The sequence below is a fragment of the Augochlora pura genome, chromosome 10 (assembly GCF_028453695.1).
Source record: "Augochlora pura isolate Apur16 chromosome 10, APUR_v2.2.1, whole genome shotgun sequence".
Classification (NCBI taxonomy): Eukaryota; Metazoa; Arthropoda; class Insecta; order Hymenoptera; family Halictidae; genus Augochlora; species Augochlora pura.
Window position 1 is genome coordinate 33,944,935 of NC_135781.1, and position 13,984 is coordinate 33,958,918.

Genomic DNA, 13,984 nt, shown 5'->3' on the forward strand with positions numbered 1-13,984 from the left:
TCTATAATATTTAATTGCGCTGCCTAATAGTTACAATATTTGTATAAAGCTGATATTATAATATGACATTTATGTTATAATAATTTTATTAAGCTGAACCATTCTATCGAAATGAACTGTTTTTGAACTATTTTTGACGTAAACTGTATAAATACCGTAGAGTCTCTTTTATCCAAAAATGTATTTCTCTATTAGGCTATAATATATATAAATAATACAAGGATTGGACAATAGAACGTTCAGATACTATAATATTGTAAAAATAAATATTCAAACTATATTTAAAAAGAACATAATTGCAATTATTTTAAATAACTCTAAACCGATTTATTGGAATTAATTGAACACTAAATACAGCAAGATAATTATTAAAAGTGAACAGAATTACGCCGCATTTAACCTTGAATTATCTGATCGAGCCAAAACTGATCAAGCGGCGACGCGTTAGAATGCGCGAAGCGAAATGGATCGTGATTAATACAATTCTTGATTCACCGGGACTAATTATATTCCGAATATCGCAGAATTCCTATCCAAAGCAAAATGGATTGCGATTCTTTTGTTCGCTGGATGGTCCGATTTATTGACATTAATTAATTTCTCGATACGGAGATTCATAGTCGCTCCGACGAAAGCAGATTCATATAATACGGGCGACGTTTATACGCGTGCCGGGCTCGTACGAAACATCGAAAGCAAACAAACAATTTTGTGTTTGGATTACGTTCCCCGTTAGCTCGAAGTTAATGTTACAAGCGTCGCACGGCCGACCTCGTGTGTCGGCGGGGAAAATTGAACGAGAATCGAAAAATTTATCGAGCGACCCTCCGTAGAATATTGAAAATATTTTCGCGTATAATTCGGCGACTCCCCGTTCATTCGCGGCCAGGACGAAGATCGTTCTCTTCGTGAAAAGCTATCACCCTGTATATGGGGCAAGTAGAAAGGGTCGGTCGTGAACAGACGCGTTAGCTTGGCCCCTCATTCAAGAGCGCGAGACCGCTACTTGCTACCGGTTTATCATAATTACTACATTTCCAATTTGTTCTTCTCGGAATCGCCTTTTTTCCTTCCCACCGCATAGCGTAACAGCCACGCGCGTGTTTTTCTAACCTCGTTTCTCTCTGAAGTCTGATATTAAAAAAATTACGCCGTCCGTTTCTGGCCGGCGCGACGTAATAAATAGGACGCGGATATTTATGCAAAATAAAAGCTCTGCCCGATTGCAATAAAAACTACCTACCAAGTTGTTCCTTGCTTAGCTCTTTCCACGGATTAAAAATAATCCACTGACATTCCCAAATTCTTCTAATTTAAAAAAATTAATTTATTAATTATTTTACTAGGTTAAACGACTAAATTTTGGGCGAATTTTAACGAAAGAAAAGTAATCGCCGGACAAGTAATTATTAGCGCGTCAATTATGAGCGACGACTGCGCTCGCCTCGATTACTCGATTTCTTTATTAATCGTGTTTACCGTCGAGCGTAATCGTTAATTATGAACACGATTTTACGTCGATCACAATCGTTAATCGTTAATCGGATCACGTTCCGCGCGACTCTGTTATCGACAACGAACGAGCGCGGACAAGATGATGCCCGCGCAATTATATCCCGCTCGGTCTAAACAATGATTAGGCTTCGGGTCTTTATGTAATCGTAATGCGTTTGGACCTGTCAACAGCAGGAGAATGTATAAATAAAGTATAAATATAATAGCTATTTTTACTTTATTTTTATAATGTTTGGGTTTTTTTGGTATACAAAAGGAAATTATAATTTCTTTGTGAGATGATTAAAATTTCCTAATAATGTGTTTAAAATTTCCTAATAATGTGTTTAAAATTTCCTTGTTAGGTGATTACAATTTTTGTTAAACGATGGACGAAACCGAGAATTCGGCAGTCTACTTACCATCACGATAATCGAGAGGTCCCCGGTGGAGGGCGAAACGCTGGCGCGAGTGAAAAGTCGAACGTTAATTCGGAGCTGTCGATTTCCGGGGGCGCACTCGTTGCCAAACGGCGGCCGTTCCAAGGCTATAGATTCAGCCCTTAGAGCCGAGGCCATTAGTGTGATGTAATTAACAGTGTCGATAAGCATATATGAATATTATGGTTAATTTACGATCGCGGAGCGGTGCGCCGGTTGAATTTACGTGGACGCCGCGCCGCGCCGCGCCGCGCTCCGAGGCATTTGAACTAAAACCGTACGGTCGCAGCTTACCATTGCGCCAGAGCAAACATTGACCGAAACGAAGGCTGAGGTGGTGGTAAACGCAGGAGAGAGAGAGAGAGAGAGAGAGAGAGAGAGGGGGGGAGAGAGAGGGAGGAATCATGGCCAATGTACAATTTACACGCGAAAATGTAAACGACCAATTAGGACGACCCTTTGACGCTGCAACAGCGCCGCGCTAGTCCCGTCCGCACGAAAACTTGTGTGTTGCCGGCTTTGAAAAAAACATCGGACCCAGTGATATTTCACAAACGGTTGACCGCGGGTAACGACTTTCTCACAGCGCGTCTAAACTACGGCGCGCGCGGCCGAATCGGTTATTACGGGCGCTACGGACGCGAAAAACTTCCGGAAAACGGTCCGCGATTCGCCGAGAGATAAATCGAAGGTGGATGGATCGAAGGTCTATTGCACTGTATACTATATAATACTATATAATAATATAAATGTTCATAAGCGCTGGTAGGTAACATCCGTGACGGTGACGAGTGCAAAAGGCTAATACACGGGGTGCCCCAAAAAAATCACTCGAAATCGGCAAACGAGGGGTTCCCCAGGTTATTTTAAGTAATTTTTCCTTTTACAAAAATTTTCTGCGAGGCATCGTTTACGAATTATTAATAAAAAACGGTGAAAGATTGAAAAACAGTGAAAAGTTGAAAAAACAGTAGAAAGTTGAAAAAACAGTAGGAAGTTGAAGAAACAGTGAAAACTTGAAAAAAACAGTGAAAGAGAGTGATCGATTTTAATAACATTATAATTCGTAATAAATTAGAAAATTAATATCTTTTTATCCAGTTATAATCGACCGGTTTCCGTGTTGCAGTGGAAAATTAAATTTCCATCAACCAGCCGGGAGGCTTTTAGTAGATGTCACCAGAATACGCCGCAGTGCACTTCCTTGCACGTCATTGCATTCCAGGCATGTTTTCTAATCAATTCGACGGTGTATTCCTGAACGTTGTCATGATTATATAATGCGTTTAAAAATTCCATGAATACATAATGATTTACCAAGAATATCTGATTCGTGGCCAACGGAATTAATAAATTAATGCTTTACTGAAATTGCTTGACCTAGTCAAACCTTCTCGCTTTGTCGAGATAATTTCAAAGTCTCAAAATATACGCGAGAACTATTTGTCATGGAACCGTTTCTGTCATGGAAACATTTTACAATGTTATTTTAGAAGCACGACAGAATTGATTGGAGCACTTTCGAGGTTTACTATTTTATATTTAACCCTTTACGTTCCAAAAATAAGTGAGATCATGTTTTATGATTCGAGACATTTTATTAATATTGTTTATTTATATTTTAGAATCAATCATATTATTAAAGCGACTGCAATAATAAAATCTGTCTAAAAATCTAAATAAATAGAATCGAATCAGTATTACGAGACATTGTATACAGACAATTTTATTTCCCGGTATATTTAATGTTAAAACATTATTAAAAATTCAAATGCTTCATGCAGCAATAAACTAAATTTATTTAAATTAAATTAAATCTCGTGTTCAATATAAAATAAATTTTGAAGGATTAAAATACTGCAAGTCGAAAGAAACTTCTTGCTTCTATAGTTAAAATATCTTCAAGTGCAAAGGGTTAAGACACCCGGTGCAATTGTTACACTCTCTTAAAATTCGATTATTAAAACCAGGAAGCAGTTTCACCGTCTAGTTATAAAAATATGTAAAGACTTGATTTAAGATACAAGAGGGTAGTGTTACAAATTGTGCCGTCAGTCGCGGTAATAAGTCTTACAGAATCGCCGAGTAATTTACAACGAAAGTTGTGTCGCGCCGTGATTTTTCATAGATTAACGCGATCGGTCACGACTCGGCGGGTTCGTCGAAACGAGTTCATCGCGTATCGTTCGCGAGCCACCTGTCGAATCGATAAAAACGTATCAAGTGCGCGGCGCCCGGCACTTTTCTAACTACATACAACCGAAATGCATGGAACACGGGCGCAAAGGTTGTATCGCGTGCATTAAACAAGAAAGTATCGCTATCAAGATTCGTAGAAGAGTAGAACGCGAATCCCCAGAACTGCTAATAACGCTGCACACGCCGACGGAAGTATAATTCCGGTAACAACGTCCTCCGGCACGACCATAACGACCACATATTCTGCATTTCATTATAACTGGCAAACAGTAAGTAGAACAGTCCCGGCGATGTCAACACTGGGCGTATGGAACGGTCATTTAAATGGAGATAGGCATCACCGGCACACAGCTCGACGTTCGATGGAAACCAAGCTCGGGGGGCGACCATGGTGTCCTCGCAATCGTTTACTAAATCATGGCGCACCGTGGCGAAAGAACTAATCGACGAAATTCGAGTCGAAATCCCGAGATTCGGGGATCTCTTTGATTCGTGGCTGGAAGTGGTCGAAAATATTGATAAAAAATATAAAATGGAACAAATATATTAAATTATATTATTATTTAATAATATACTAAATTATTAAGTAATAATTGTGCGGTTAGTTTTAGAGCTCGGTAAATTTAATATCAAGAGTTTGATACCCTTATTTGAAAAATATATAGATGACGCTATTTAATTATTTTTAACTTATGAAAATGATCCAAGCAACTTGTTTAAATAAATAAAGATTTCTAAATTAATATAGCGATTATGATATGAGAGATTTCATGTTCGAAACGTAGTCGAAATCGTATATTAGTATAAAGATAGTATTATTACAAGATATTAATATAAAATAACAAGATTTGATTCACTAATTGTTGCTACGATCCCGTTCCATTTGAAATTATGTTCGTACCCGTCCCACATGCGCGCGTAATCTCGCGCCTTTAGATTATTTGCTAAATCCCCTCGCAAAACCCGCGCGACGATGATAAAAACTTTGATTCCCCCGAGGCTTGCAAAATTCACCTGTCTGGGTTTTATGCCGCGGAAGACGGGAGAGGAACCGGGGAGGGGAGGGGGAGAGAGGGAGGAATTATGAACACTCGCGAAAAGTTATGAACCAAAATGGCTATTAATTTAATCCCGCCGCGGTTCTTAATTGAACCACGCATTATTCAAAAATAACATTTCGAGGTTAATATTTTGCAATGCCGGAGCTATTGGCTGTTATAATTTCATGAAATTCCTCCACTATGCCGCCGAACGAATAATTATTTTATCTAACGAAAGAACCGGGGAGAAAATGGCAATTATATTTTCAGGGAGTGTGCAAATTAAAAATTAAAATTGTGTTATGTAAAATGGATTGAAAATTGAAATAATTTTGTTTTCATTCGAGTTAATAATTGCGTACTCCAAAAGTTAATTAATAAGGATAATTCCATGTTTGTAGACCACGCGCTTTATAATAAATAAAAATAATTTCAAGATTGCATATTACGCAGTCTAATAAATAAAAATAATTCTATAATACTACATAGTACACTACATAATGCAAGTAATAATAATAATATCAGTCGCTCGATTATTCAGCATTTGAAATATACGTTGCGACATACGGCTGTCTATAGATTACTAAAAATGAAAATGAGTAATAATTAGGAGATGGAAAAACAGTCGCTGTAACCGGTAGAGCAAACAGAATATTTCGCGACGGAAAACGCGGTCGAATCGGAAACGCGGTGCAACAATAATTTCTTAGGTAATATTCCGCGGCTGGTTTTGTCGGTCAACTGTATGGAAGTCGTTCCGACGGTTCGATGCGCCCCGCCGCGCCGCCGCGGCCAATATCAATTTGTGCACTGTCTAAGTAGATTTATACGTACACATCGGTACATTTATTCAATATTGGGATCCATCCGGAACAGATACAAACATTTGGCATGGCTCCACTCGAGCCACGGGCACGGACCCTTTACAAATATCGCGGAACGGTCACAGGTGAATCCGAAATTGAATAAGGCGACGTCACTCTCGAAACGAACCGTACACACGAATGGAGAGCATGGAGAGCGCGGAGAGCGGGGGCTGGCGGGCCCGTTCGTCTGGCGCGCGGCCAAGTTTTCGGCGGACGGGCTCGACGGGAATTTTAACGCTTTCTGTTCCATTGGCTGCTATCACCCGATCCTCCTGGGAGACATCGCCCGAACGTGCAAATACCGACGATATCGATGGATACGGCGCGGGCGGGCGGGGGGGGGGGGGGGGGGGGCTTCGTCGGTTAATTCTCCGGCTACGGTCTCGTTTTTCTTTTTTTTTGTTTTTTTTTCGTTTCGTTCTTTCTTTCATTCGTTCGCTGTATATGAGCGACACGGGATTAATTATCGATAACGAGGAAACACGATTAATTACCGGGGACAGTTCCCCGCGATCGGTCGGAATGAAAATCTCGCTTTATTATAAATTCCGGATCAATGGAGCGCGCGCCGCGCGAAATCAATTTCGCAGCACACCCTTTCCCGGCGAAACTTCCACGACGGAAACTTCCTCGGGGGAAACTTCTTAACGCGACGCCCGCGAAGGTAATTGTGTACTGTAGTTTTTTCTTAAAGAGGATTCGGAAAATTCTAATGCGGTTATAATTGCTGTCAATTCTATTGAACTTCGCGAAAATTTACTTCCTCGATTTTTATGATATAGTATGATCCTTTCTGTGACGTCATAATCTTCTCAATTTTTATTAAAGTATTTCTGCGAAAACTACAGGATTCTGAAAATGTTAATGCGGTTATAATTGCTGCCAATTTTATTGAACTCCGCGAAAATTCGATTCTTCGATTTTTATGATATAGTATGATCCTTTCTGTGACGTCATAACCTTCTCAATTTTTATTAAAGCATTTCTGCGAAAGCTACGTTAATCTCGCCCATAGCTCATGGAATTATTATTCAAGAGCTGTAATTATCAAGCCTTTCTCGAGCAACGCGTTAACAAATGTATAAGATATACATTTTACTTGAGAAGCAGCTTCGAATTTCGGCCCGGGAATATCGTTTTTCAGACCTCCCTCTAATCTGCAAGTCTAAAATATCACGAGCGAGGTGGATAGCTTTTAAAACGACCAGTGGAACACGGATTTTATGCATTTATGAAACGACTTGAACAAACACACAAAAGACTTGTCTTTCAAAAAGACAATTACGTATGATTATACATTAAAGCTACTTTTCTTTAATAATGCGTTTATAAACCCTTCGTCGTTATGTACATTATGTTTGTTTTTCTTTTCATGTATAATTTCATGTAAAAAGGACTACAGTCCGTTTATAAATAAATAATAAAAACAATTTGAACAAATAAAAAGACGTCGGAAATTAAACGGCTCTTCGAAGATTAAAATATAATATCTTGGGTCATCGAGTGATATATGAAAGACTAATTTATTAACGATTGTTCTACTAAAGAAGAAAAAGGCAGAAGTATTAAACAACGTTCCCACGCGTTGCCACAACTGCATCGCGATACTTCCTATTGCTTTTTTATGAAACCACCGTAGTCGAAGAAAAAGTAGTGCTCGCGCGCGGCAGCCGCGACTGCCGCGCATTTACCTTGACATCTCGATAAAAAGACAACCTTGAGAAAACATTCTTCCGTCGTTACGCGAGCCCCTTACAATAGTATTCGTTCCATTTCTTGTATTTTTCTTCCGTTTTCTCTCTTCTTTCTTTTTTCAATTCTTACCTTCCATTTTTTTTTATCCCTCGAATGATGATTTACCGTGAGGATCCCATGGGAAGAAGTACATGGGGTATGCGAATAGAAAAGCTTTCGTGCGATATTTAAGGGGTTGTTTACAGATAAATAAGGTCCCGGCGGTCGGGAAGAACGATGGCGGCGAACGCAGTTTAGGAAACTTGGCGGACTAATACTCCCAAAGTTTTGCCTTCTCGCCGGAGCCGTTCAACTTCCGGTTCAGGGGGTTAAGAGTTACTTCGCCGGGGATTCCAACCATCATAAAATCTATTCGAGGCGGAACATATTCTATTCACGACATGCCGTGCGCCGCGCAGAGAGAGAGAGAGAGCTCGCTCACTCGCTCGAGAATTTACGACAACGGCTCTCTTGACATGAAACCGTGGCAAGCAAACCCTTCATTAAACTGTGTTATAGTTATTTTAACTATTGGTAGTCGCGTGGCGCTCTTAATTTGTTACGAATGCGTGCGCGCGAACGGGGCGTTCGATGAGCCGTCCGTGACGCGAATGCTCGCGCGCGTTTCTTCCCTGTTCGGTTCAGAGTTCGCCTCATTGTATTCATCGCATTTGTCTGATATTTAATCAAATTTCATTCAGAGAATTTATTCAACTACTTGGCATCGGTCGAACACAATTTTATTATTATTACTTTTATTTTATATATTTTATTTTGTAATTTATGTATTCTATATTTCATTTTGTAATTTATGTATTCTATATTTTATTTTGTAATTTATGTATTCTATATTTCATTTCGTAATTTATGTATTCTATATTTTATTTTGTAGTTTCTGTATTGTATATTTAATTTTGTTATTTATGTATCGTATATTTCATTAAATATACAATTTTATTGTACTCGGTATGTTAAGTATAACTGTATTCAAAAATGTCTACATTTGACTAGATCCAATGTTATTCATTATTCAAGGGAGCTCTGGAAGTACCTTGAATATTTTAATGCATCTTCATTTAATAATTGCATTAATACATGTCTGAGTGACGTCTAAATCTACGAATATATATAGAAGTGTAATTGGCTTTGTACGAAGCAGCATATACGAAATGAGCTAAGACTTGTGTCACTGCTTCGCTACTTTCGAGTTTATTTATAAAATATATAGAAATCAATTTTCCATCAGCTAGCTTATTAAATAAAAAATGCACTTCAGTCTGTACCATAATAAATTCTGTACCACTTAAATAATTACTAGGCAAACCTTATTTTTACCCTATTTTTACTCGGGTCGCGGGTAGACCGCGGATTTTATACCGGATGGAATTAATCAGGAATATTTGTTATATTTCCATGAATATTTATACTTGCTTCCGAAAGCAGTTCGCGATCGTTGCGCCGTCTGATTTTCGGCAGGTTTCAGATAATGAAGGAGCGATCTTTGTTGCAGAGCTTGTTTACACATAGTTTCGTCCTCGTAACATCTGCTGGTTATGTTCGAAACGCGCATACACGCGGAGAGAAGAGAAGGGAGGGGGGAGACGCTGTATAAGCTACAGAACTACCGACTAAGTATAAACAGTCGCTAATCGGTTATCTTGGAGGGCGGAGTCGGGTGAAACGTGCTCCTTCGGGTGCCTGTTGGTCTACTTATTATAAAGGCCAAAGTATGCACGTGGCCGAACCATACGAAACCCGGGGCGCAGCAGCGACGCGAACGCTAGGTGGAAAGGGCGACCCGTGTAAAACGTGAGCTTCGGATATTGCGATGCGGAATTTCGGAAAAAAATGCCAGCGGATATTACGACACGAGAATGTACGAAATAAAAGAAAATTATCATCGAAATGTCGATCGTAAAATCAACCTACCTATAGTAATTTACTGTAGATGTTTATGCAAAATAAAAATGGTATAGATTAATTGCGAGGTAAAGGAAGAACGCAGACATTTATTTCTTTTTTTTAATAATTATAAGGAGTTGGTGGTAGTGCAATAATGTTTTCAAATTGCTCAAATAATTCTGCTATTTTATATTTCACTGAATTACCTTTTTATTAGCAGGAAATTTTATTATATTATACAAGAAAAGGGGAACTGAATTCTGTAGCGTTAAATTAAACTTTGAAAATTAATTCATTCGAGCCTTACCGAATTAATAAAACTGTCTTTCGCGTCGCAGCGCCGGCGATCTAAAACGGTCATCTAAATCTCCAAGTAACCGCAAATGCGCTCATTAAGTGATTATTAGTTTAACGATAGAATGATCCACTTAAAGGTTATCACGGCGACCGGAATAAAAATCGCGATCAAAGCGCCGGCATAGCTCTGACCCTCGAAAGGGTTAACCGACCGGTGTCACGCAGAAAAAAGAATGCTGATAAACGTTTAATGGTTCGTTTATAATTTCGCGCAGTTCACACCTGCCGGCGCCCGTTTTGCTCCTTTTTTAATATATTCCATTTGAAATCCGCTGCGCGGCAGAAGCACGAATCCGGACGCGTGCATGTAACGAGGTAGCCCCCGCAGATCGTAGTTTAGATAATAGGCGAACGCCGTAGCCTCGGAAACGGGTCACGAGAGCGAGCGAAAGGGCACACCTTTCCCGACGATACCCAGCCGTGTCAAACTGGGATAATAGGCGGCGGACTAGTTCCAAGGTCATTTTTCACAAACGCGGACCGCTATTTTTTTTTTTTTGGAAACGGCCGCACGCATTTTTATGAAATTGAAATATTACGCGCGGCACGTACAGGGAAACGTTTCGAAAGAATTATTCGCCGAAAAGGAGGGGAAAAAAGGTCGACACTGTTGTATTTCAACCCTGACCACTGCCAGCATTTTTTCTTCCGTGAATTTTAGAAATGGGAAGTGTCGTTGTCGTTTTATAAAAGTTGGAATCCGAGAAAGGGGTCAACCAAAAAATTCATCGCTGCAATAGGAAAAAAGTTCTATACGCCATTATTGCGTCAGCATTCGCTGCCTAATTATTACTGTTAATACTAAAATATATTGTGTCATAATATTACATATATTATATATTATTTTTATTTACTGTATATCATTATTATAGACCATATATTTATGATATAATACTCTCAGTTCAAAGAGAATATTTTCAATTCCTGTACAGTTATATAAATGTCAACATAACCTAGACATAATATTTTATAATATTTCTATTTATTATATACCATTATTATAAACGATATACTATTATATAATACTCTCAGTTCCAAGAGAATATTTTCAATTTGTCTACAATTTCCTAATCGTCATATTTCGTCTCGCTTTTTACGCGAATATACCAAATAAATCTACATCAAAATACATCGAGCACAGTTGTTGTTCGAACGCCAGCGGAAACGCGACTGGACGCGGTTAAGGGCAGTAATTAATTTTTTGTTTGCTCCAGACAAGAGGCAGTTCATTGATACAAGTAATATTCGCGGTGTCACGTGGGTAGAGAGGAAACGTATACACCGCGTTCCCCCAGTAAAAACAAGGGGGAAGTTTTGGCAACAATAACAGTCCGGCAAATTTCCTGACATCCCACGGCGATAGCGCGCTGGCATAACAAGAATGAAATTCGAGCCAAATTGCTGCATATTGTCGACTACGGCGCATACACGAGATAATTATAAGTCGTAGGTAACAAGAAACGCGTGCAGATGGTACTAGATTACGGAATGCCGTCCCAGTATTGTATTTATTACAAGAATGGCGCGTCGCTGAATAAAAAGAGGCGAAAACAGACTTTGCTCTATTATTATTATTTATGCGATCGAAGAGATTATGCATCGCGATTTTTAATTTTTATTTGGAGATTTATATTTACTGCTTTCGATTTAGGTTATTTGTTTATATCTGTTATAAAAAGATTGGTTTATAGAGAGATAATTTCGTAATTAGATTGCAAATCTTTATGCAAAATGAAAATTGCTTACAGAATTTCTTCTCCTATTAACATTGATAAATTGCAAAAAATTGAACAATTTCTCTAAATTCTTCCAAGGTCTTAAATATTATAATAATTACCAAAAATTGTTACAAATGCATAAAAGGTCCACTAACTATTATTAACGAATCGATGAAATAATCTGAAATCGAAATACCATATATTTCAGTTCAGTTTTCATTTTTATTTCTCATAAAAGGTTCGTACGAGCGTATATCGGTTTCGTTTGCGGGTAATGTAATGCGAGAATGCCGGTCCTTTTCATATTTTCCAGTATGGAAAGCAAGAAGCTTACCTGAAGACGCTTTCGTCGTACGACAAGAGGATTCGAAGTGGTTGGCTGATGCTACGTTTCCTCACTTCGTGCGCAGGGTCCACGTGAACACCGTGAATGACCTGCGAAATGAAAGAAAAGGGAAGACTACAGTCGACGACATCGATAAAAAGAATTTAAACATATAATATCATTCCGCGTAAATATTCTACAGCGATGCAATGCTGGATGCAATTTTCATAATAAAAGTTAATTTATCCATTTGAAATAATAAAAAATCTGCTACGCAAAATATTAATAAAAACCAAGAGAATTTAAAAGAAAAATGCGAGAGGAAGCTTAGAATTGATTACTTTCTTTCGCTTTATATTTAATTATATATTTAATGTTATTTGATAGGAGTGTATTAGCAACAAAGAGAAGTTAATCAACGCAGCAGCGAGATAAATCGCGAGGTAAAGGGGGTTAAGGAAACGTTCTAACGCAGAAATAACTGATGCAGCGTGAAGCACAATCTTGCTTTGTTGGTTATTGATTATTAGCGGAACGACGGACGTGTTCCTCGCTTCGATCCGCTTTATCAAGAGGTCGCAGGCGCATTATGTAGATTGTTATGCTCTTAATTATGAGGCCGGGGCGGAGACACCTTACCCACTGTCAACCGGCGTGCATCTGACGTGGCGCGGATGCATTTTCGAACTACGGAAAAGCCAGGAGAGGTGTTCGAACAAGCCGACCGCGAGATAATACGAAAGCACTTGTAGTTCAACAGTTTCCAGGCTTACAATTTGCCACTGAAGATATCTCGGTATATATTTCGACAACAATTTCAATCTTCGGAATATTCAAAAATATATTTCAAACGCGAGAGCGTCGATCCTTGACATAGCTTAGCAGAATTACGACCGAATAAATTGTAATTTACTAAAAAAAATTGTAATTACAAAATAATTGAATTATATAGTAATTTAATAGCATCGTAATTTTTATAATACTTCTATTTGTTTCAACGAAATTTCTCATTGCAATTCCGAGTAGAATTACAAAATACTAAGAAATTAAATTATATGCGATTGCATTAAAATTACAAATTAAAGAATGATAAATTAATATACAATGAGAGAAGGATATATAAAACACAGTTCGTTAGGATATAATACAATTATTGAGAATTTCATTAACTGGTTTCTGCACGGATAAATTCTCGAAAACGCGCCACTTCTCTCGATTATCTGATTTTTTTAAATAAAAGTATTGCAGTGATTTTAAAGGAAAAAAAATGCCCACGGAAATTATAAAACGTCTCAGAAAATCGCAGAAAATCGGGAGAAGCCGCGCGCTCGGAAAGAGAGCTGAAAAAATTACTGAAACGAAGATAAAGATGAGTCGACGCGAGAGTTAAACACTTTCCGACGAATTCCGTACTCGTCGACCGGAAATATTCGCGCCGCGGGATCTTCGACCGTCGGCGACGATGGCGCGGACGTTAACGGAAGCGATTGAACTCGCAATCCTATTTGACATTTCTGCAATAATGAAGGATTTCGACTTTCCCCCCTCGTCTCGCCTTTAACGTTATTCTCGCGCCCGGGAAGTTACAGCGATCCCTCTTGTTACGCACGGCGGTAGATGGAATCGTCGATAACAATGCGGAATTTCCTTCGGATCTTCCATCAGAAATTTCGGTCCCCTCCCCTCCCTCTCTCGCGTAGATGGAGAGCAGATTCGAACTTTTCCCTACGAAACTTCTACATTTCATTTCCCGTGACAATGGGACGGGGAGAAAGAGAGAGAGAGAGAGAGGTTTTAACGATATTAAATGGCGGCGCTATCGTGCCGTGACTATGTCCGGAAGTTCAGCCCTTCGCGTGTCGTGACTCGTGGAACCGGCTCAAGAAAATCCGCTCGCTAATTCCCGGCG

General features: G+C 38.9%; 1 protein-coding gene across 1 annotated transcript in view; it reads right to left on the reverse strand.

Annotated features, from left to right (window-relative positions):
* Invadolysin (leishmanolysin-like peptidase, invadolysin) overlaps positions 1–13,984 on the reverse strand; it is a 143,164-nt gene that overhangs the window by 43,915 nt on the left and 85,265 nt on the right. Inside the window, exon 3 of the mRNA XM_078191538.1 lies at positions 12,085–12,185. Coding sequence (XP_078047664.1) covers positions 12,085–12,185 — 101 coding nt within the window. The remainder of the gene's footprint in view (positions 1–12,084; positions 12,186–13,984) is intronic.